Below are 25298 nucleotides of genomic sequence, written 5' to 3' on the forward strand. Positions count from 1 at the left end.
ACCTAAAAAAGAATTAAACATAGTTCAAAATGAAAACAAAAGGATGAAAAATGAAGATACTAACAAAAATGAGGCTTTGAAAAGAGAAGTAAAAGAACAAATACAGGTGGTGACCGAGAAAGTTGAAGATACCATAAAAGAGACAGATCTAGAAAAAAAAAAAAAAGGAAAGTAGATTAGGAAAACCAAAAAGTAGCTTTCAAAGAAGATGTACGAGTGGAAGAAAATGCAAAGGAAACATTCATTAAAGTGATTAAAGAAAAATTGGGTCAGGGACACAGTTGATAAAAAAAAAAGTGTGTATAGTATATGGTATTAAATAAAAACACAATGTAGCTATAAACTTAACCCATTCAACTCCGATGACAAGATGTCTTGTCATTTGGTCAAATAAAACAAAAAATCATAAAACACCAAAATGTTTGATCAAACACCAGAAAAATATGACGTCAGTCCTCGCTTCGCTGCAAGCGAAGCGAGGACTGACGTCATATTTTTCTGGTGTTTGATCAAACATTTTGGTGTTTTATGATTTTTTGTTTTATTTGACCAAATGACAAGACATCTTGTCATCGGAGTTGAATGGGTTAAGAGAAAAAGAAGAGAAAGAAATTGCAAAGGAAATTATATAAGAGATACAAGAGGAGGGGCATGAGATGGAAAAAGAAATAGAAGTGCATAGAATGGGACTATACTCTAAAGAAATAGACCTCTTTTCTTTGTACCTCTCATATGATTCTCTCGTCCTATTTTGCAACCAATCTGTGAATGCTTGTCTCTTCTCTTCTGCAACCTACTTTGCTTTCTCATCCCACCACTCATCCTTCCCTCTATTTCTTACCGTCCTCCTTCCACACATCATCTTTGCACAACTTGCGACTCCCTCCTTGAACCATCCCCATTCCTCCTCCACTCCTAATTCTACTCTATCCTTCACTCCCTTCCACTCCTCTCTCAGCTTCTTCTTGTACTCCTCCTTTTCTTTCTCATTTATGCAGTTTACTTTAAGCAAGGGGGGACGGAGAGGGGGGGTCGCCGATTAAATGAAGCGGCCTTGCTGTGGATGTGCTGTGTCTTGCGACACTGCTTCTGACCCAGGGCGGTGGGCAGGGTGCAGGGATGACCCGTCATCCAGGAGGTGCTCAGATGAGAGGGAGGGTGGGAGGGGTGTGGAGTGTATGTAGGGATGAAATGGGTGGGAGTGTTTTTATGCCTTTCCCTTTTTGGCTACCTCCCTTGTAAGGGGGAAAAAGCCTTGGTATATGTATGTACTTTAAGCACCTCCTTACCCTCTGTCCTTTTCCTCTTTCTCCATCTATCCTCCATTCTCAACTTACCTTCCACCAAAAAATTATCTGATATTCCAACACTCTCTTCCCTTAGAACATACACATCCTTAACTCTTCCTACTTTCCTCCTGGTTACCACTATGTAGTCTATTAAAGCCCTATCTACCACCCTTCCATCCACCACCCTTTCCCATGCATACTTATACTTGACTTTCTTCCTAAACACTGTGTTTGCTATCATCAGTTCTTTTTCAAGACACATTTCCACCATCAACTCTCCGCTACAAAAATTTCCTGGAACTCCACACTTCCCAACCACTCTGTGTATTGGTTTATTTCCTACCCAAGCATTAAGGTTTCCCAATACCACTACATTGACATTTCACCCTAAACCATCTATGCACTCATTTAAATTGATCCAAAAAGCCTCCCTTTCCTCTACACTATTTTCATTACCAGGCCCACATGCACTTACAAAAACACACATCTTCCTTTCCCAGTTTCACTTTCATCCATAATAACCTTGAAGAAACTTCTTTCCACTCCACCATACATTTACCTATCTCTTCACTTACATGAATAGCCACCCCTTCTCTCCCACATCCTCTCTTCACTCATGAGACCCTCCCAACTATACTCCCAAACTCAAACTCGCCCCTCCCTTTCAACTTAGTTTCACTCAAAGCCAACACATCCATCTTTCTTCTCGCAAACATACTGCCTATCTCTTCCCTTTTACTCTCATCTGTACCGCATCCACACACATTAAAAGACCCAAAGCCTTAGGGTTCTGGTAGGAAAACTCCTCCCAGACTCTCTTATGCATTTGATTTTTTCTTTTTAGGAATGTCCCCTTTGGGGCTACAAAGAAGGATGCCTATTCCTATCCCTGTCCTGATTTTGTCACCTTTTACAACTCAAGTGGGAACACTTGGTGGCAGTATTCTTTTCCCGACACTGGAGCAAAGAAGAGAGGTGACCTACTGACCATCTACAGAATCATGAAAGGCACAGAGATACTTGATTGAGAGGACTTACTTAACTGGGACAAGAGGAACACAAGAGGACATGGAAAGAAAATAAAAAAACATAGCTATAGAAGAGAAATGAAGAAAAACAGTTTTCCACATAGAGTTTTGGAAAATTGGAACAAACTGGACAATGAAATAGTATGCGCAAAAACCATTCATGAGTTTAAAAGCAAACTAGACACTGCAAGATACAATGGCGGGACACCACGAGCATAGCTCCCCTTCCCGTAAAATATAACTAGGTAAATATCAACAGATGTGTCCACCTTGATGGCATTCTTGGGCTTGGTACAGTTTTATGCCATGTTTTTCCTGACTGAACTTTCTACAAAAGCTAGTGGTCAACTGACAATCTATATGACTTATGACCACTTTGTCCAAGTTATCATCATGCTTTGTAAAATAGCACATATATATTTTTTTTTCAACAAGTTTTGTTGGCATGGCATAGTACCACTCACAAAAACAAACATTTCCCATCACTGCCCATGGCTCCACACTCACGTGGCTCACTAAATCATTCTTACAACAGCTATGGTCCCATGCATATCTTTGTTTACATCCACTCTGTATTTTCCACTTCTATCTCTACCCATTAAACTCTGATGACAAGATTCAGTCATCGCTTCGCGAAGCGAGGACTGACGTCACATTTTTCTGGTGTTTGATCAAACATTTTGGTGTTTTATGATTTTTTGTTTTATTTGACCAAATGACAAGAATCTTGTCATCGGAGTTTAATGGGTTAAAATATATTTTCTATTTCATTTTATTTTTTCTATAATTATATATTTTGTTTCGCATCTGACCCAGTTACGGAACAAAAGATCTCCTGTTGGCATGCTCCGCCTTTGTAATCCTTTGTGGTGCAAATAGACCAAGAGAGGAAGGCTAATGATTAGGGGCTGAAAACAAAAGTCACCAAGAATTTGAGGGATGTAAAAAAGTTGACGCTAAAGCATGGGACCTGCACCCTCTCTCACTCCACTGTTTCCACCATTCTGAAGGACAGCAGGAGCACATCTGGGAAGCTATAAAACAATTTGCACCAATGAAGTCAACAATACTCACCAAACAATAAAAATGGAGAAATTACTGATGCTGTGGATTGAAGACAATTTAGAAACTCTTGCCCCTAAGTCTTATAACTATCCAGACAAAGGCTAGGAATCTGTTCCAGACTTTGAGGGAGTGAACAAATGAAGACTACATTTGGTACTTTTCAAGCAAGTACAGGTTGGTTTATTTACAGGGAGGAGTAGGGCTCCATTTTATTTCTTTTGTACTGCACAGCCCACAGGACCACAGCCTGACTGACGATTTGCCAGACAGATGTTGGGTGCCGAGGGGAGCAGCTGGTGGCTCTAGGTGTGGAAAGAGATGGCTGCTGAGCTAGATGTCCATGCATCGGGTTACTGGGAGAAATGGAAAAGTTCCAAAGCAATGACTGGGGAGGTGGTGAGAGAGGTGATGCTCTTTGTTGGATTCTGAGATGATCAGTGCTTCTAACTGGTTCTGTTGGTACTTAACCCATTAAACTCCGATGACAAGATTCTTGTCATTTGGTCAAATAAAACAAAAAATCATAAAACACCAAAATGTTTGATCAAAGACCAGAAAAATGTGACGTCAGTCCTCGCTTCGCGGACTGACGTCATATTTTTCTGGTGTTTGATCAAACATTTTGGTGTTTTATGATTTTTTGTTTTATTTGACCAAATGACAAGAATCTTGTCATCGGAGTTTAATGGGTTAAATACCAGTGAGTGAGGCTTGAGGCAGCCTGGCCAGCTCATGTCCTGTGTGCTGATTGTCCGCCACTGTTGGTGCTCTGTGCCATGACTCAGTTGCTCTTCCAGATACACAGTCTAGCTTGTCCTGGCTGAGCTCGCATTGTGCACACTGATTGGTTGAGAGGACTGTGGCACATTTAGCAGAGGGCAACTGCATAGCATATACTGTATCCAATATTCACACTTTACTACAAGCATTGTAGTTTATATTTTTTTTACATTAGCCTAATTACATGATACTGAGCATGTATTATATCAAAGTGCTGTAGTAATACCCAACTATAGCTGCATGTTATTGTGAGGTTAACCTCTTCAGTACGGGCCAAAATCTCGCGGGCAGCATTAGCTGTCAGATGTACGATGTGTCGTAATAATACTCGCATCATAAGATATAGTCACCGCTTATATCGATCGTTCTCTCTTTCACCCGTGAATTTTGATAACCATAGAAAATGTGATGAAGACAGTTTAGAGAGTATGTCATTACACAGGGGCAACTACAATAAATATAATCAAGACCCCGATATGGCAGCCTCGCATATCCACTTGCTCCTAATGCCGCCTACGTATGCGGCACCGTATGGAAGGGGTTAAAATATGCTCAGTAGCAGGTAGCTGATACTTTAAGGTACCCCTAAGGACCAGAGCCACACATCATTTGGTCTGTGATATAGAAAATCTCTATCAATAGAGAAATGATGCTCCTTTATTATACTGCAACTTTCCCTCCATTATGCTGTTCCCTCCACTCTTAATACTGTCCTATATAACTACTCTGATTATGTATTTCCTTTTTTGCTGAACCCTGTGGCAGGTGAGAAAGAATATTGCTACAGAGTGTTCCCACTTGAGTCGTAAAAAACGGAAGAAAAAAAATTAGGACAGGGATAGGATTAGGCATCCTTTTTCTCTGTAGCCCCAAAGGGGACATTCATAAAAAACATAAGAGTCTGGGAGTTTTCCAAACAGAACTCTAATAACTAAGTTTTCTAATGTGCATGGGTGAGGCAGAGATGAGAGTAAAAGGGAAGGGATAGGCAGTATATGAGAAGAAAGATGGATGTCTTGCCATTGCGTGAAACTAAGTTGAAAGGGTGGGGTGAGTTTGAGTTTAGGATTGTAGTGGGGAGGGTGTAAGGAGTGAAGAGAGGACGAGGGAGAGAAGGGGTGGCTATATTAGTAAGTGAAGAGATAGGTAAGCATATGGTGGAGTGGAAGGTTTCTTCAAGGTCAATGTGGATGAAGGTATTGGCTGCATGTTATTGTGGCAAAGTAGCATGCAATTGATACTTTAGGGTCTATATGGGGTATCCCCCAACCCCTTGTTACTGTCCTAAAAAAAGTAAAGGCATAAGAGGGTCTAGGAGTTTTCCAACCAGCACCCTAAGGTTTGGGTCTTTTAATGTGTGTGGATGTGGTACAGATGAGAGTAAAAAGGAAGCGATAGGCAGTATGTTTGTGAGAAGAAAGATGGATGTGTTGGCATTGAGTGAATCTAAGTTGAAAGGGAGGGGCGAGTATGAGTTTGGGAGTGTAGTTGGGAGGTTCTCAGGAGTGAAGAGAGGACGAGGGAGAGAAGGGGTGGCTATACTAGTAAGTGAAGAGATAGGTATGTGTGTAGTGGAGTGGAAAGAGGTTTTTTTAAGGTTGATGTGGATGAAGGTGAAGATAGGGAGATGTGGGTTTTTTGTAAGTGCGTATGGGCCTGGTAGTGAGAAGAGCATAGAGGAAAGGGAGGCTTTTTGGGTAGATTTCAATGAGTACATAGAGGGATTAGGGGGAAATGTCAATGTAGTTGTATTGGGAGACCTTAATGCTAGGGTAGGAAATGAACCAATAGATGGAGTGATTGGGAAGTATGGAGTTCCAGGTAAAAATCATAGTGGAGAATTGATGGTGGAGATGCATTTTGAAAGAGAGTTGATGATAGCAAATACAGTGTTTAGGAAGAAAGTCAAGCATAAATACACATGGGAAAGGGTGGTGGATGGAAGGGTGGCTTCTCACACACTGCCCTGGGTCAGAAGCAGTGTCACAAGACACAGCACATCCACAGTAAGGCCACTTCATTAAATTGGCCATCTCCCCCCCTCTCCATCCCCTCATGTTACTTGTACTATAAATGTATCTACAATAATATATTCATCAGTGTTTATTGAATCCCTGAAAATACAACATGCACCCAAAAATAGTCCCTACAGTATTGACTATGTTACCATGCAGTCAATACCAGAGTCCAATATAAGAAAATATCAATAATCATAATTCGATGGTGGCAGGGTCAGAGGGGAGTTTAAAGGAATCAGTGATGGAGTTTGGGAAGGTATGTGATTGGAGAAAGTTGAAGGTAAATGTGAGTAAAAGTAAGGTGACGAGATATACAAGCAGAGAGGATGGCAGTGAGTTGGAAGTCTTAAAGGAGCTAGAGGAAGTGGACAGTTTTAACCCCTTCCATACAGTGCCGCCTACGTAGGCAGCATGGGGAGCAAGTGAATATGCGAGGCTGCCATATTGGCGTCTTGATTATATTTATTGTAGTTGTCCCTGCAAAACTGACATACTCTCTAAACTGGCTTCATCACATTTTCTATGGTTATCAAAATTCATGGGTGAAAGAGAGAACGATCGATATAAGCGGTGACTATTTTTTATGATGCGAGTATTATTTCGCAACATCGAGATTTTGGCCCGGAGTGAAGTGGTTAAGTACTTGGGGTTGCATGTAGTAGGTAAGGAAGGGGCAGGGGTGAAGGTACACTGTAGATTGAGAGAAGCAAGTAAATGCCTTGGTGGGATTAAAAAGTGTCATGAGAAATAGACATCTGGGAATAGATGCTAAGAGCAGATTATATGAAGGGGTGATTGTGCCAATGACACTGCATGGGGCAGAAACTTGGAATTTAAGAGGGGCCAAGAGAAGTTCAAATGTGTTGAGATGAAGTGTAGTAAGGTTAACAAGGTTGGGTAGAGTGAGAAACAAGGAGGTAAGGAGGATAGCATGGGTGGAAAAGGGGATGGGAGATCGGGATGGTTTGGACACATGGAAAGAATGAGTGAAGAAATATTAGTAAAAGAGGTGTGGAAGGCAGAGGTGGAAGGAGTGAACTTAAGGGGACCACCAAGGGGTGATCAGCAACAGGGGAATGTCTGTTGAGCAAGGAAGGGAGAAGGCAAGAGATAGGGATGAGTGGAGAATGGTTGTGTATAGATGATACTTTGATGCAAAGAAGGGAGAGGGCAGGGCATTGGGGGGGGGGAGTAGGGAAGGGTTATGTGGGATGATAGTTTGACAACCATAGCTTGAAGGGATTTCTCCTAGCCTTCTCTATTTTCTGGATGAAGATACAGAGGGGGGGGGTCACTGATTAAATGAAGTGGCTTTGATGTGGATATGCTGTGTCTTGCTGCATTGCTTCTGACCCAGGGCAATGGGCACAAGCCAGGGATGACCCTTCATCCACAAGGAGCTAAAATGGGAGGAAAACAAGGGTGGTGGATTGAGGTGGAATGGGTGAGAGTGGATGCATATCTTTTGACTTGGTTGCCTCCTGTTTAAGGGGGAAAAAGCCCATGGTATATAGATGGACAATTCCACACTGTCATAACTCCTGTGTGGGGCAGAGACAGAATTTGAGAGAAGCAGAGGAAAAGTTCTGAGAAGTGTGGTGGGGGTTGTAAGGTTGGATAGAGTGGGAGGCAAGGTGGTGAAGAGGACAACAGGGGTGGAGGGGAAGATGGCAGATAGTGTTGATGAAGGTGTATTGACATGATTTGGACACATGGAAGGAATGAGTAAAGAAAGATTAGCAAAAGAGGTGTGGAAGGCAGAGGTGGATGGAGTGAATATAAGGGGATGACCAAGGATGGGATGTATGGATGGATGGGGTGAAGGGGGTGTTAAGCAGGTGGGTGGCTATGTATAGAGGATGCTGTGATGCAGAGAAGGGGGGCTAGGAAATAGTTGTGTGTGAATGATTTTTTGACATAGCCTAAAGTGACTTCTCCTATTTTTCTGCATGGGAGAATGGGAGGCGGGGGAGTTTGTCACCAATTAAGTGAAGCAGCAAGTGGCCTTGCTATGGATGTGCTGTGTCTTGCTGAATTGCTTCTGACCCATGGGCAGTGGGCAGGATACAGAGATACCCTTCATCCATGAGGAGCTAAAATGAACAGGAGGAAAGGGTGGTGGATGAGAGTGGAATGGGCAGAAATGAAATGGGTGGGAATGGGTGAATGCCTTTTGACTTGGGCTACCTTCCTGGTTAGGGGGGAAAAAGCCCTTGGTTTGTAGATATACAGAACGACTACTGTGAATGCTGTTCACATACTGGAGCCATAACAGAAGTCATACATCATCCAAGCACTTAGCACTTACACTGATTGTTAAGTGTTTGTTGTTGTACTAGTTGACTTTGTAAACTGGATATCTGCTGTTGTAACTCTTGTCCTGCAGCTTCTCGAGCCTCCTGCACACGCTCCTCTACCAACTCATCCTGCAAGCATATTTACATAAAACATTTAGAAACAAAAGGTGAAGGTGATTAAAACTCTCAAGGTATTAACTGTGTATTTACATAACTGTTTATATACAGGAAAGAAACTACATATCTAATGGGTGATTCAATAAAATATAGGGGTGGAAATATACCAGCAGATCCTGAAGTGACTGAAACCCTGACTTACCAGAGCCTCGAGGTGAAAGGGAACATGTACTTTTGATGGAAGTAGCAGTTGCCAAACAAGACTGACGAGTTAAACACCATATGAGGACAGAGCCTTTATTTGTACAACGTTTCGCTTATTCATACTTGAAAAAGCTGTAATAAGCAAAACGTCGTACAAATAAAGGCTCCGTCCTCATATGGTGTTTAACTCATCAGTCATGTACTTTTGAATCTATTCTCAAAGTAGGAGAGACAGAAAAGAAATTTAGAGACAAGGAAGACACAACTAAGAAGAACTGATAAAATACTCTAAAGAAGCAGAACTGAGAAAATAACTCTAAAGAAGTGGATTAGTGGGGATATCTTCCTGCAAATCTATAACACAGGTGTACATAGGTACCTGAATGACTGATTTAATAATGTGTAACAGTGAAACAAATGAAAGAGAAGGCAAGGGAGAAGTAAGAAAAAAGATAGATGCAAGGAAGAAAAGAACCATGAAAAAGTGTACCTAGTATGTGTAAAAATTAACCTAAACTGTTAAACAGATTTGTGACTGACAAGTTGAAACACAGAGAAAAAATATGAAAGGAAAAAAAAAATAAATAAATAAATAACATGAAAAGTTTCAATCAGTATTCACAAAGAAAGTGGACTATGAGGGAGAGGAGGATGAAGATTATCTTACATACATATACCAATGCTTTTTCCCCCTTACAAGGGAGGTAGCCAAAAAGAAAAAGGCATAAAATCATTCCTACAAATTCCATCCCTAAATCCACTCCCCTCCCCTCCACCCTCCCTCCCATCTTAGCACCTCCTGGATGATGGGTCATCCCTGCACCTTGTCCACTGCCCTGGGTCAGAGAACTTGGAAATGAAAAATCCATCAATCAATCTGTTGTACTTTATCTTACAGAAGACCTATGGCCTTCAAGCAACTGGTAACAGCCTCTGGATCGGTGTACAAGTCCCTCAGGGAAGATATACTGTGCTGTTGTCGGGGGACTGTTAGTGTTGAACATTGTAATACAAGGTTTTCAGTGTTCTTTGTGTGGTGCTTGTATCTGGGGTATTTTGAATCTGTGGCCAGGCCTATTCCGTGTTGGCACTGATTTAATAATAGATGGTGTCCTGAGCACAGACATGCCAATGTGGTTCTTATTAGGTGTGGAAAATTTTATTTTTCCATGGGGCTTATGTCCGGGGGTTGTTATTGGAGTACTGAGTTTGGCAGTCTGTCTTGAAGGACTTGTTTAGTGATCTGAGTATGTGTTTTCATGTGGATGTTTTGTGTGGTACAGGTGGTAGGTTGTTCGTTATTCCTAGACTGTCTGGCCAAGCAGTCCTATCTCCCTAAGGAATGCCACGGCTGGAATGGGATTTTCACACAAATCCTTTAGAGAGTATACATTGTGTTGTTGGCATGCATGACTGTGTATAATGCAGTATTCCATAATGTAGTTAATGAATGGAATAAACTTCCTGCAAGGGCAGTGCAATGTAGTTCAGTTCGAAGCTTTAAGAATCATTTAAACACCTAAGCAAGATGCTGTAATGATTATCATTTATTTTATATTATTTGTTTTGTTATCATTTGTCTGCTTGTTTATTATTATTTGCTTGATTCTCATTTACTATTAGTGATATGTCAATTTATTATCATTTACTATTTACCTGTTTGTTTATTATTTAACTATACCTATACATTTATTTACGTATTTGATTTATTATTTACAATATTATAGTTTTTATTTATTCATTTATTTATTTATCATTATTATGATTTTTTTCACATCCGAATTAGATATGGACCAAAAGGTTTCCTGTCGGCATGCTCTGCCTTTGTAATCCTTTGTAATCTAATGTGTTGTATAGTATGGGGTGAAGTGTTACATCCTGGGCAGTTGTCTGCAATGCAGTCATCCAGCCTCTTCAGGTGATAGGTTGTTAGAGATGTTTGAGTAGCAAGTTGGTGTTTTATCTTTTTGCTGTATTTCATTGGTGATGCTTGTGAAATGTAGTGCGAAAGATCTGTGGTGTTTAGGGTTCTGGCATAGAATTGTGTTCTTCTTATTTTCATTTGGGTGTTCTATGATGAGGATTTTGGCGTCTGTGTGCTGAGTTTGGGAGGGTATGTAATAGAAAGTTGAAGGAAAGTGTGGGTAAGATGATGAGATGTACAAGGGTAGAGGGTGGCAGTGAGTTGAAAGTAAGTCTAAATGGAGAGAAGATTGAAGAAGTGGATATCTTTAGTTATTTGGGGTCACATGTGGCAGGAAAGGGAGGAGTAAAGGTGAAGGTAAATTGTAGATTGCGAGAAGCAAACAGATGCCTTGGGGGATTAAAAAGTGCTATGAGAAATAGGCAACTGGGAATGGATGCAAAGGAGATTGTATGAAGGGGTGACTGTGCTGATGGCACTGTATGGAGCAGACTTGGAATTTAAAAGAGGAAGAGAGGAAAAGTTTAAATGTATTTGAAATGAAATGTCTGAGAAGTACGGTAGAGGTTACAAGGTTGGATAGAGTTAGGGACAAGGAGGTAAGGAGGAGAGTGGAGGTGGAAAAGGAGATGGCAGACAGAGGTGCTGAAAGATTTTTGTGATGGTTTGGACACATGCAAAGAACAAGTGAATAAAGACTGGTAAAAGCGGGAGGCAGAGGTGGAGGAGTGAACCTGAGGGGACGACCGAGGATGAGATGGATGGATGGGGTGATGGGGGCAATGAGCAAGAGGGAAATGTCTGTTGAGCAAGGAAGGGAGAAGGCAGGAGATGGGGATGAATGGAGAGTGACTGTGTATGGATGATACTGTTGTGCAAGGAAGGAGGGGAGGAAGTAAGGGGTGCTTATGTGTGAATGATATTTTGACAACTTGAAGGGATTCCTCCCTTTCTCTTTTTTTGTATGAGGGGACAGAGAAGGGGGTCATTGATTATGTGAAGCGGCCTTGCTGTGGATGTACTGTGTCTTGCTGCATTCCGTTTGATCCAGGGCAGTTGGAGGATGCAGGGATGACCCATCATCCATGAGGAGCTGAGATGGGAGGGGTTGGAGGGGTGGAGGGGATGGTGGGAGTGAAATGGTTGGTAACAGGTACAAAAGTCCCTGTTATATGGTACATATGCGTTCCTGAAAACCTTAACGCAAATTGAAATTATCATATACCAAACCCATTATAACATGTAATAATAGGATATGGCAGATGTCCCTTCTCCCTGCTCTTTCCTCTTCAAAATGTCTAGTGGATATCGTATCTGTGAATTTTTCTCACCATAAATAGAATCGAGGGTAGTAATTACCAATTACCGTAACTGTGAATTTACCGGATAATGAATTACCTTATAAGGAGGACTCACTGTACATGCTTCTGACTTGGCTACCTCCTTAGTAAGGGGGAAAAGCTGTCAGGAAAGGAGCAACACTTTTTGGATCCATCTCCTACTCTCCAATTGATCATTCCTAGCCTCAAATTCATGTACAGTTCCAAGTGAATTTATATCTTTGATTTCCAATTATCATATTTAGATTTGAATTCACGTACAGTAAACCCTCTATAAATTGGATATGTATAAGTCGGATATTGGGAAAATTGGACTCTATATAGTCACTGGATTCATTTTATCTAAATCGGATAGCGGCAATATATGAGATGGGCATCCAGTATAGTTTCCCACCAAACTAGCCACCCACACTAATGGATGTTGCTCCTTGGTTAGTTTACTTTGCGTCAACCTACCAATCAAACATTCAGTCATTTGGCCAATCCTCACTTGTGTTATTCGCTGCACTATTTGCACTTTGACAGTTTCCAAGGCTAGTGGTGTGCCTTCTACATCATGCAGAAAAGTGAGAAAAATTGAAGGTGATTGAGTTGTTTGAAAAAGGTACCAAGAGGAAGGATCTCATGACCCAATTCGACCTTAACCCATTAAACACCGATGACAAGATGTCTTGTCATTTGGTCAAATAAAACAAAAAATCATAAAACACCAAAATGTTTGATCAAACACCAGAAAAATATGACGTCGGTCCTCGCTTCACTCGCGAGCGAAGCGAGGACTGACGTCATATTTTTCTGGTGTTTGATCAAACTTTTTGGTGTTTTATGATTTTTTGTTTTATTTGACCAAATGACAAGACATCTTGTCATCGGAGTTGAATGGGTTAAAAGATCAATTCTCCATGATATTTTGTGGGACAAAGAACTGAATAAGGAAAGTGGTAAAAAAAGAAATTGAGGGTGGAAAGGCGCAGGAAGCGTTTCGCTCGTGAAAACTCCACTATGAAAACTTAGATGAAGCAGTATATAAGTGGTACATGCAGCAGCTTGCTGAGGGGCTTCCTGTAAGAGTCCTGGACATTCAAAATGGTGCACAACACTTAGCAAACCACCTTGGGATCCAAGATTTTCAGTGCAGTGAAAGCTGGCTGTGGTGGTTCAGGAGGCACCATGGCTTGGGGAACCAAGCAATCACAGGAAGGCTGCTGAGCACTGATGCTGCTGTGGATCCTTTTATATGCACAAAATTGCACGACTCGTTGGCATGGTTGGTAGAGTCCCAGACTGTCAGTACAGCGGTACTGGGTTCGAATCCTGTCCAGGGCTGAAATTATTTCAGTATCGCTGCACTTCGAGTCGTTACTCCAACTCTCATGAGTGGGGAGTTGGGGGTGTGTGCAGGTAAGGTCATAGCATTACCCACAGATCAGTCATACAAGCTCTGAGTTCTCTTCCGGGAGGGAAATAGCTGTCGATCATGAGTCCAACACGTGATCCAAAGACCAAGGTGATGGTGAAGGAATGACTACACGAGTTTCAGCTGTACAATGCTGATGAGACTGGGCCAGGCAGGTGTGCTCTGCCAAGGAATACTCAGGCCTTCAAAGAAATTTCTAGCACTTCTGGACACAAAGTGATGAAGGAGTGGCTATCAATTCTGGCATGTGGAAATGCAGACAGCTCACATCATCTCAGACCTGTGATTGTTGGCAAGAGCAAGAAGTGGAATAATCAATTTGTTGCCCCAGGTCTGTCTTCCAGATTTGTGAAAGACAATTGAAACACAAAGGAGGAATATCCAAGTTAAAAGCTGATGGGGTAGTATATTTAGAAAAAAATAGATAAAATAAAATAGATAAATAAATGAAATAAATAATGAATAAAAGTATCCAGTCAGTATTAACCAAGGAAGAGAAATATGACAGAGACAAGTGTGAAGTTATGTCGTAAGCAACATAAAAGTAGAAGTATGAGAATTAAATAAATGTCTAAAGAACTGGAATTGAGTATTGAATCAAACCCGCACGGAATCTCAAACTGAATGCTAAAAAAATACTGAGAACAATGAGCGGATTAATCTGCTGCCCCAGATCTTTCCTGCAGGAGACCTACGACTTCCAGGTAACAGGCAACAGCCACCAGATTAACCCATAAGTTAACCCAAAGAGGAAATATTGTACTGTTGTCTGGGTATGACTATGAAGGGGCAGTGTAGGATGTGTTCTGTGCCATTTGTGTGATCAATCAATCAATCTTTATTATGCGAGTACTTTTCCAGATGTTTGGGATGCTGAGTAACCAGCAGTAGTCAAAAATATCCATTAGAGTTCTTATAGCTGTTTAACTAAGGTGCTTGAGGTAGATGTTTGAGATCTCTGACCCTTCAGATTTTGAGTTTTTTAATTTCTTTATTGCCTCTTCTGTATTCTCTCTGATGAAAGTTTGGGGTGGAGGTGGCTTCAGTGTCAGGTTTGATTTTATGGAGTTCTTTTGGAGAAATGTTTGTTGATGATACATCATCAACAAACATTTCTCCAAAAGAACTCCATAAAATCAAACCTGACACTGAAGCCACCTCCACCCCAAACTTTCATCAGAGAGAATACAGAAGAGGCAATAAAGAAATTAAAAAACTCAAAATCTGAAGGGTCAGAGATCTCAAACATCTACCTCAAGCACCTTAGTTAAACAGCTATAAGAACTCTAAAGGAGACTTTCTGGAGATGTGAAATGGGAGGAGTGGGAAACAAGGGAAAGTGCAGTATGATGGGATGATACACTGTTGAATACATCAATAACATAAACCCCTGGGTATAAGAACCACTAGAATATAGAGACAAGAAAAAATACACTGTGCACATGTATAACTTAGACCCCAAGACTTAGAACATGATGCTACACTTACCATATTATAATGTTCCTGCTGCAGAGTGCCGACTTGCTTCCGTAATTGAGTCACCTCATCCTCTAAATCGGTCACCTGGAGATACAAGATGAATTTAGAACATCCACATAGAGTGGTGGACACTTGGAACAAGCTGGACAAAACAATAGTGTGTGCAAAAACCATACACGGATTTAAGAGCAAACTAGACACTGCGAGATACAAAGGCAGGACACCATGAGCGTAGCTCCCCTTCCCGTAAGGTACAACTAGGTAAATAGTTGTTTTCCAGAATAAAATAATCATTTTAGGTTCCTATCTTCTAAAACCATCTTATGTCTTATTTCAGCATGCTATGAATAGGCATCACGAATCTGTACATAAAATGTGTTCATGTGGGTTCCCTTGTCTTCAAAGTTACACCTATCAACTGTGGAAAGAAATGTGACAAAATTCAGGGATCTGTGTTTTGAGAAAGTGTTTGCAAAAGTGCCTAGCTCTGCTAGCAATGATAGCATACCCTGTAACACTATATTGAATAATTTACGTCCTATATACCCAAGGGCTCCTGGTCACAGCAATTTTAACCAATTATATACTGACTCTATCTAAACTGCCTCTGCTTTCCTGAGGCTCACATCACTTTCAAACCTGTCATAAGAAGAGAGACTGGTTAAATTGAAATCAGACTTTGGAACAAAGAAGAGAAAGAGGTGACCTACTGACCATCTACAGAATTATGAAAGGCATGGAAGTCCTTGATAGAGAGGACTTACTAAATTAGGGTAAGAGAAACACAAGAGGACATGAAAAAAAAACTCAAAAATGATAGTTATAGAAGAGACCTAAAAGAAATAAAAAGTTTTCCACACAGAGTGGTACATCTGGAACAAACTGGAGAAAACAAGTGTGCAAAAACCATACACGAATTTAAGACCAAACTAGACACTGCGAGATACAAAAGATGAGACACCATGAGCATAGCTCCTCTTCCCGTAAGATACAACTAGGTAAATTAGTTAAAATACATAATAAAAGCTACAGTAAGGAGTCTGAAATATGTAAGACAGATGAGTGGATGGGTGGTGAGATAAACACAGGGAACCGTTTAGGGATTTATTCTGACATTTCGTCCTTACCAGGACTTCTTCAGAGTACATGCACATTCAAATCATTCACCCCCTAAATACCCGCCGAGATTCGTCTGGGGTATTGGCTGCTTGTTATTGTGGCAAAGTAGCATGCAGTCGATACTTTAGGGTCTATATGGGGTGCCCCTACGGACCAGAGCCACACATCATTTTGTCTATGATAGAAGAAATTCTGTTCATAGAGAAATGATGACACTTTTATACTACGACTGTCCCTCCGTTATGCTGTCCCCCAACCCCTTGTTGCTGTCCTGTACCATTTCTCTGAGTATTCTCTTTCTGTGATGGGGGAATTTCCTGTGGTGGGGGGAAAAGAATACTGCCACCAAGTTTCCCACTTGGATCGTAAGAGGCGAGAAGAAAGGGACGGGGAGAGGGGCTAGGCATCCTTCTCCCTGTAGCCCCAAGGGGCAGATTCCTAAAAAGAAAAGGAAAGGCATAAGGGGTGCTGGAGGGCCTCGGGCCAGCACCCTAAGGTTTGGGTCTTTTAATGTGCGTGGATGTGGTACAGATGAGAGTAAAAGGGAAGAGATAGGTAGTATGTTTGTGAGAAGAAAGATGGATGTGTTGGCTTTGAGTGAAACTAAGTTGAAAGGGAAGGGTGAGTGTAAGTTTGGGAGTGTAAGTGGGAGGTTATCAGGAGTGAAGAGAGGGCGAGGGAGGGAAGGGGTGGCTATTCTAGTAAGTGAGGAGATAGGTAAACGTGTAGTGGAGTGGAAGGAGGTTTCCTCAAGGATAATGTGGATGAAGGTGAAACTGGGAAAGGAGATGTGGGTCTTTGTAAGTGCATATGGGCCTGGCAGTGAGAAGAGCATGGAAGAAAGGGAGGCCTTTTGGATAGATTTAAATGAGTGCATAGAGGGTTTAGGAAGAAATGTCAATGTAATAGTACTGGGAGACCTTAATGCTAGGGTGGGAAATGGTCCAATCGATGGAGTGGTTGGGAAGTGTGGAGTTCCAGGAAAGAATCGTAGTGGAGAGTTGATGGTGGAAATGTGTCTAGAAAGAGAGTTGATGATAGCAAATACAGTGTTTTGGAAGAAAGTCAAGCATAAGTACACATGGGAGAGGGTGGTGGAGGGAAGGGTGGTAGATAGAGCGCTAATGGATTATGTAGTGGTAAATAGGATTATGATAGGAAGAGTTAAGGATGTACATGTGCTAAGGGGAGAGGGTGGGGGAATATCAGATCATTTTTTGGTGGAAGGTAAGCTGAGAGTGGAGGATAGATGGAGAAGGAGGAAAGGGACAAAAGGTAGGGAGGTTCTTAAACTGAACTCCTTGAATGAAAAGGAAAAGGAGAAGGAGTACGAAAAGAAGCTGAAGGAGGAGTGGGAGGGAGTAAAGGATAGAGCAGAGATGGGTGTGGAGGAGGAATGGGGATGGTTCAAGGAGGGAGTCCTAAAGTGTGCAAGGATGGTGTGTGGAACAAGAAGGACAGGGGGAAATAGAAGAAAGGGTAGTGAATGGTGGGATGAGGAAACAAAGAAGGTTGTAGAAGAGAAGAAGCGAGCATTCACAGATTGGTTACAAAAGAGGACAGGGGAGTCATATGAGACGTACAAAGAAAAGAAAAGAGAAGTAAAGCAAAAGGTAAAGGAGGCAAAGAGGAGAGCAGATGTGAAATGGGGTAGGAGTATGACAGAAAATTTTGAAAGTAATAAAAAGATGTTTTGGAAAGAAATTAAGAGAGGAAGAGGAGGCGAATCAAGTAGGGAAGAAAAGGTAAAAGGTACAGATGGAGAGATGATAATGGAAGAGATGGCAGTGAGGGGAAGATGGGCAGAATATTTTAGGGAGTTGCTGAATGTGAAGGAGGATAGGGAAGGAAAGATAGCTGCAGTGGGAAATGCGAAGAAAATGAGAGTGATGAGTGAGGAGAATGGAGGAGAAATAAGGAAGGATGAGGTGAAGGCAGTTGTAAAGATGATGAAAGCAGGTAAGGCACCTGGTCTGGATGGATGCCATGCAGAATGTCTGAAAAAGGGAGGTTCAGTGATGGTGGACTGGTTGGTGAGGTTATTTAATGTTTGCTGGAGAGAGGGTAGAGTACCGGAGGACTGGAGTAGTGCCTGTATAGTTCCTCTTTACAAGGGAAAAGGGGACAAGTGTGAATGTAGTAATTTCAGAGGGATTAGCCTGTTGAGTGTAGTAGGGAAGGCTTATGGGAGGATCTTAATTGAGAGGATTAGGAGAGGAACAGTGTGGATTTAGGACGGGTAGAGGTTGTGTAGATCAGATCTTTGTGGTAAGACAGATATGTGAGAAAGCTATAGGAAAGGGGAAGGATGTTTTTTGGGCTTTTATGGATCTGGAAAAGGCTTATGATAGGGTAGACAGAAAGGCACTGTGTGAGGTTATGCAGATTTATGGGATAGGAGGAAAGCTTTTGGGAGCTGTCAAGAGTTTTTATGAGAGTAGTAGAGCATGTGTTAGGATTCGAAATGGAGAGAGTGAGTGGTTTGAAGTAAAGGTGGGACTTCGTCAAGGATGCGTTATGTCGCCCTGGCTGTTCAACTTATACATGGATGGGGTGGTGCGAGAGGTGAATGCTAGGGTAGTGAGTCAGGGATTGGAGATGGTTAAAGAAAATGGAGAAAAGTGGGAGGTGAGCCAGCTGTTGTTTGCGGACGACACTACGCTTGTGGCAGGGTCAGAGGAGGGATTGAGGAAGCTGGTGGCAGAGTTTGGGAGAGTATGTGATAGAAGAAAGTTAAAGATAAATGTGGGTAAAAGTAAGGTGATGAGATGTACAAGGGGTGAAAGTGGCAGTAGACTGGAAGTGAACATTAAGGGAGAGCGACTGGAGGAAGTGGATAGTTTTAGATACTTGGGTGCAAGTGTAGCAGGAAAAGGTGGAGTGAAGGTGGAGGTAGAATGTAGATTGAGAGAAGCGAGTAAATGCCTTGGTGGTTTAAAGAGTGTAATGAGGAATAGACATTTGGGAATGGATGCGAAGAGGAGACTGTATGAAGGAGTGATTGTGCCAACAGCACTGTATGGGGCAGAAACGTGGAACATAAGAGAAGAAGAGAGAAGGAGTTTGAATGTGTTTGAGATGAGGTGTCTGAGAAGTATGGTGGGGGTTACTAGGCTGGATAGAGTGAGAAATGAGGAGGTGAGGAGGAGAACAGGGGTGAAAAAGGATTTGGGAGATAGGGTTGATGAAAGAATATTAGGATGGTTTGGACACATGGAAAGAATGAGTGAAGAAAGACTAGTAAAAGAGGTATGGAAGGCAGATGTGGAGGGAGTGAACATGAGGGGACGTCCTAGGATGAGGTGGATGGATGGGGTGAAGGGGGCTTTGGGGAAGAGGGGAATGTCTGTTGAGGAAGGAAGGGAGAGGACGGAAGACAGAGGTGAGTGGAGAATGGTTGTATATGGATGATGTTGTGACTGCATGAGGAGGAATGGGCGGGGTGGGTGGGGGGGGGTAGTATGTGTGAGTAAATTTTGACGCAGCCCGAAGGGATTTCTCCCCGTCCTCGCCTTATATGCAAAGGGGGACGGAGAGGGGGGGTCGCCGATTAAATGAAGCGGCCTTGCTGTGGATGTACTGTGTCTTGCGACACTGCTTCTGACCCAGGGCGGTGGGCAGGGTGCAGGGATGACCCGTCATCCAGGAGGTGCTCAGATGAGAGGAAGGGTGGGAGGGGTGTGGAGTGTATTTAGGGATGAAATGGGTGGGAGTGTTTTTATGCCTTTCCCTTTTTGGCTACCTCCCTTGGAAGGGGGAAAAAGCCTTGGTATATGTATGTATGTAAAATCAGTGATCCTATGCAAAGGTGCTTTCTTTTTTTCCCCCAATATACCTTACCTGTTTTTCCCACATGACACTCTCTTCAATGGTGGAGAGCTTGCAAGGATTTGAGTCATCCAAATCTCCACCTGAAGCAGCAAATCTCTCATCATATTCATGCACCTTCCTTTCAAGAGCATGGAACTTTTCATCATACAGTTTGCGTTCTTCTTCATAGTACTCCTGTTCCTCCTGTAGCTTCAGTGACCAATAGTCTTCTGTCTTGTCAAACTCCAGTTGAAGCATCTGCAAAACACAATTTGAAACAGGTTATTCCCTCAGGTCTTTCTTACAAGAGACCCACAGCTCCCAAGTAAATGGCAACAGCCACTGTATGGGCCCATAACCCACTCAGGGAAGAAATGTTGTTTTGTTGTCTAGGTGAGCCATTTGCAGACAACACTGTGCTTGTAGCAGGGTCAGATAAGGGATAAAGGAAGTTAGTGAGGGAGTTTGGGAAGGTATGTGATAGGAGACAGTTGAAGCTGAATGTGGGTAAAAGTATGGTGATGAGATGTACAAGAGAAGAGGATGGCGGTGAGTTGGAAGTGAGTCTTAAAGGAGAGAGGCTGGAGGAAGTGGATAGTTTCAAGTATTTGGGGTTGCATGTGGCAAGAAATGGAGGAGTGGGGGGTTGAGGTAAACTGTAGACTGAGAGAAGCAAGTAAATGTCTTTGAGGATTGAAAAGTGTCATGAGAAACAGGCATCTGGGAATGGACGCAAACAGAAGATTATACGAAGGGCGATCATGCTTATGACATGTATGGGGTGCAGGCTTGGAATTTAACCCCTTCCATACGGGGCCGCACACGTAGGCGTCATGGGGAGCGAGTGTATTCGCGAGGCTGCCATATCGGCGTCTTGATTATATTTATTGTAGTCGCCCCTCCATAATGACATTCTTTCTAATTCTTTTGTAATCGCATTTTCTATGGTTATCAAAATTCACGGGTGAAGAGAGAACGATCGATATAAGCGGTGACTATATTTTATGATGCGAGTATTATTACGACACGTCGTACGGCTGGCATTGGTTGCTGCCACCGAGATCTAAGTCCATGACGCCTATGTGTGCGGCACCGTATGGAAGGGGTTAAGAGAGGATGAAAGTAGAATTCTAAATGTGGTTGAGATGAAGTGTTTGGGAAGTATGGTAGGGGTTACAAGGTTGGATAGAGTGAGAAATGAGGAGTGGGTGTGGAAAGGGAACTGATAGATAGGGTTGAAATATTATTGGGATAGTTTGGGTACATGGAAAGAATAAGTGAAGAAAAATGAGCAAAAGAGGTGTGGAAAGCAGAGGTGGATGGTGTGAACTTGAGGGGATGACCAAGGAAGAGATGGATGGATTGGATGAAAGGGGCTTTGAGCAAGAGAGGAATGACTATTGAACAAGGAGAGGAGAAGGCAGGGGATGGATTTGAGTTAAGAATGGTTGAGTATGGACAATATTTTCATGCAACCCGAAGGAATTTCTTCCATCTTCTCTATTTTCAACACGAGGAGATGAGGAGGGAGGGTCACTGTGTATTTCATGAGTGTACTGTATCTTGCTGCATTGCTTCTGACCCAGGAAATGGGAATGAGAAAGGAATGACCCTTCTTCATCCATGAGGAGCTCTGATAAGAGGGAGGAAAGGGTGGTGGATGGGAGCAGAATGGGTGGAAGTGGGTGTATACCTCTGATTTGGCTATCTCCCATATAAGGGGGAATAACCCCTTGGTATATAAACAGATAGATGTCTAGGGATTATTAGTGTAAGGCACTGTAGAATTAGTTGCCTGTGTCTTCTGTATGCTGGTTGCATCTAGGGCAGTTTGAATTTGTAGCTATGCTTATTCTATGTTGATTGTGTTTTAATGCTCTATGATACCCTGAAAACAGGCAATTAAAATTTTCAATGCAAAAGGTCAATTATACAACTATATAAATGACAGTGAAAGTTAACTTCATTAGTAAGACTAAAGCATTTCTTTATAATCTATTTGAAAGTCTATAGAATTTATTTGGAAGCATACATACATATATATATATATATATATATATATATATATATATATATATATATATATATATATATATATATATACATATATATATATATATATATATATATATATATATATATATACCAATGGCTATTTCCCTCCCTCTTATCTTGGCTCCTTCTGGATGACGGGTTATCCCTGCATTTCACCCAGTGCCCTAAGCATAAAAATATATCTGAATTATATACCAAACCCCTTATACAGGGGTGACTGAATCAAGACACAGCACTTCCACAGCAGGGCTCACCAATCAGAGCTTTTTTACCTCTACTGCTACATCGGAGGAGACCTACTGACCATCTACAGAATCATGAAAGGCACAGAAATACTCGATAGAGAGGACTTGTTAAACTGGGACAAGAGAAGCACAAGAGGACATGGAAAGAAAATCAAAAAACATAGCTACAGAAGAGATCTGAAGAAAAACAGTTTTCCACATAGAGTGGTGGACACTTGGAACAAACTGGACAATGAAATAGTGTGCACAAAAACCATTCATGAGTTTAAGAGCAAACTAGACACTGCGAGATACAAAGACGGGACACCACGAGTGTAGCTCCCCTTCCTGCAAAATACAACTAGGTAAATATAATGACACCCCCCTCCCATGATCTTCCTCCATTCACTTCTATCCTTTGCACTCTGTATGCCCTGCTCTGTTGATATTCCTAATGTATCTCAAGCCCTATTTATCCCTTTCATCCATTTCATTGTTCTCATTCTTCCTCTTACATTGCTTCCTTCCACCTCTGCTTCCAACTATATTTTTTCTTAGTCTTTATTCATTCTTTCCATTTGGTCAAACAACCTCAGCATTCTGATTACAAAGGATTACAAAGGCGGAGCATGACGACATGAGACCTTTTGGTCCTTATCTAGGTTGGATGCGAAAAAAATCATAATAATGATAAATGAATAAATAAATTAATAAATAAAACTAATAATGTAAATAATATATGAAATAAATAAATGCATATGTATAGTTGAATAATAAACAAACAGGTAAATAGTAAATAATAATAAATTGACATATAACTGATCTACTACATTCAACAGCCCTCCACCCCTATTCTCTGCCTCACCTACATATTTCTCACAATATCCACTCTCATAACACTAACACTATTTCTTAAACACTTAATTTTAAAAGTTATTTGGACATCCGTTAATTAACCTTCCTTAAATTTCAAGTTGCAGCTCCATGGGTGCAATCACTCTTTCATACAATGCATTCATCCTCAAATACTTTCCATAACTCGTCATTACATCCAGGCATTTACTTGCCTCTTTTTTTCTATAAATCATTTCTATATTGACTCCTCCACTCAGTGTCATATACAAGCCCAAATATTTAAAACTCCATTTCTTTTAGCCACTTACCCTTCATGCCAATATTCAACTTGCTAAGGTCAACCATCCTTGTAAATTTCAATACTTTGCTTTTGCTTTAATTTCCTTTACCTTCAAAAAAATATTTCATCCATTTGAGTAGTTTACCTCTCAGTCCTCCAACTTGCTCCAATTTCTATATAAGATGACTGTTAGGTATTTTGACAAAATGTTTCTCTAAACTGAGGTACACACAATCCATCAGGCCCTCCCCCTATTGCAGCACATCAATTACTCTAAAATAAAGGCTTGCCACACGGTTTGACACACATGATCTTCAGATCTAAATCCAAAGTGTCTATCAGAATGCTCACCTCCTCAAGATATTTGACTAATCAATTTTTCAGTCTTTTCACTATTCAGCTGTTCAATGATACCAGCCTCAAATTTTGTGGTCCCTCCTTACTTCAACTACCCTCCTTTATGAAGACAGATTGTAAACTTTCATTCATTATTTCTGCTTGAGCTGAAGCCTCAAAAACCTTACTATCCACTATCAGCTTGGCGATTTCCTCCCTGTATATCAATTTTCCATTGATGAATCTGTAAAACAGTTTCAGTTCATCTCTGAATTTATCTATGACACTCCTTTCAAAATTGACTGTCGCCACTTGCCTGCCAGATTGACTGCTGCCACTGCTTGCAAGATTGACTGCCACCAACTGCCACCAATTTCCTGCCAGATTGACTGCCACCATTTGCCTGCCAGCTGGACTGTTACCACTTGCCTGTCAGGTCGGGTGCCACCAGTTGCCTCCCAGCTCAACTACCACCATAGCCTGTCTGCCTACACTCTCACCTACCACAAGTATCATTTTGTGGCCAACCACCATCATCACTAGATCATTTAGCAAACTAGAGCTGTGAGCATCCCCACCTTCATCCACTCACACACTCAACTCTGGCAAAGCTAATGACTAACAACCTCAACTGTCAAGGTCCATGATGCCCTGGGTGGCCTAATGCCCCACCTGCTATCCACAACCGTTCTCAAGTGTCTATCTTTTTGGGGAGATGTTGCAGTCACACTACTGATGCCACTGTATGACATAATCCTAGTACACATTCCAAGTATAAGTTCCTTCGAGCAGCCTCCTGAGATGCAACAACCTCCTTGATGTCATCAAAGATGTACAGAACAACTTAGGTCCCACGGGATTAGCTGAGCACCCTGAGGCTTGCTACACTATGACAAACAGACCACAGACTGCTACTGCTCCTGCAGTCTTCTGGCCAGCTCCACTCCACTCCTTCAAGTTCTGGCCCCATGTCCAGGACAAGGACAACTACCTTGACGATTTCTTGTCAAGGCTCCACACAACTTCATATCCATCCTCGACTTCTGTGGGGGTGTATTAGGCAGTTGTCCTCACACCATCCCATGACCCCATCAGCTCGCATGATGTCCCCTGAGAACACATGTATTTACCTAGTTGTATTATACGGGGAGGGAGCTATGCTCGTGGTGACCCGTCTTTGTATCTCTCAGCATCAAGTTTTTTCTTAAAATCTTGTATAGTGTTTGCACACACTATTTCATTGTCTAATTTATTCCATGTATCTATCACTCTGTGTGGGAAGCTGTTCCTTTTTAAATTTCTTCTGTAACCATCTGTGCTAAGGTCCATCCCAGCAAGGTCGGCGGCCTGAGAATGTCCTGTATTTGGCTTCTCAGCTGCACTGACACTTCTTCCTAGCAGGCAATTAGAGTGCGGGTCATGGTCTGACCCAGTATATAAGCCTAATTGGAAATCACCAAAGAGGCTGACCCCCTAGGAGCACCATGCTGTGAGTATAGCTTGCTGCCTCCATCTCCTCCCCCACTCCCCCCAGCTCCTCTCACTGCCAGAGCAATCTATTACCATTCCCTTGGCACCCATCTTTAAAATAAAAACTTTCTCCCTATCAATGTTTGCCTTCCAGCCCAGGCCCATGTCCTCTATGTCACGACACTTCAAAA

General features: G+C 41.9%; 1 protein-coding gene across 3 annotated transcripts in view; it reads right to left on the bottom strand.

Moving 5' to 3' along the window:
- The window catches only part of LOC143030923 (uncharacterized), a 311312-nt gene that overhangs the window by 41594 nt on the left and 244420 nt on the right, over window positions 1-25298 (bottom strand). For all 3 annotated transcript variants that reach the window (XM_076194184.1, XM_076194185.1, XM_076194186.1), the window contains 3 exons: window positions 19918-20145; window positions 14968-15042; window positions 8489-8606 (listed from right to left, as the gene is read on the bottom strand). In XM_076194184.1, coding sequence (XP_076050299.1) covers window positions 8489-8606; window positions 14968-15042; window positions 19918-20145 — 421 coding nt within the window. The remainder of the gene's footprint in view (window positions 1-8488; window positions 8607-14967; window positions 15043-19917; window positions 20146-25298) is intronic.

The sequence above is a fragment of the Oratosquilla oratoria genome, chromosome 12 (assembly GCF_046742065.1).
Source record: "Oratosquilla oratoria isolate Oo_2021 chromosome 12, ASM4674206v1, whole genome shotgun sequence".
NCBI classification, from domain to species: Eukaryota; Metazoa; Arthropoda; class Malacostraca; order Stomatopoda; family Squillidae; genus Oratosquilla; species Oratosquilla oratoria.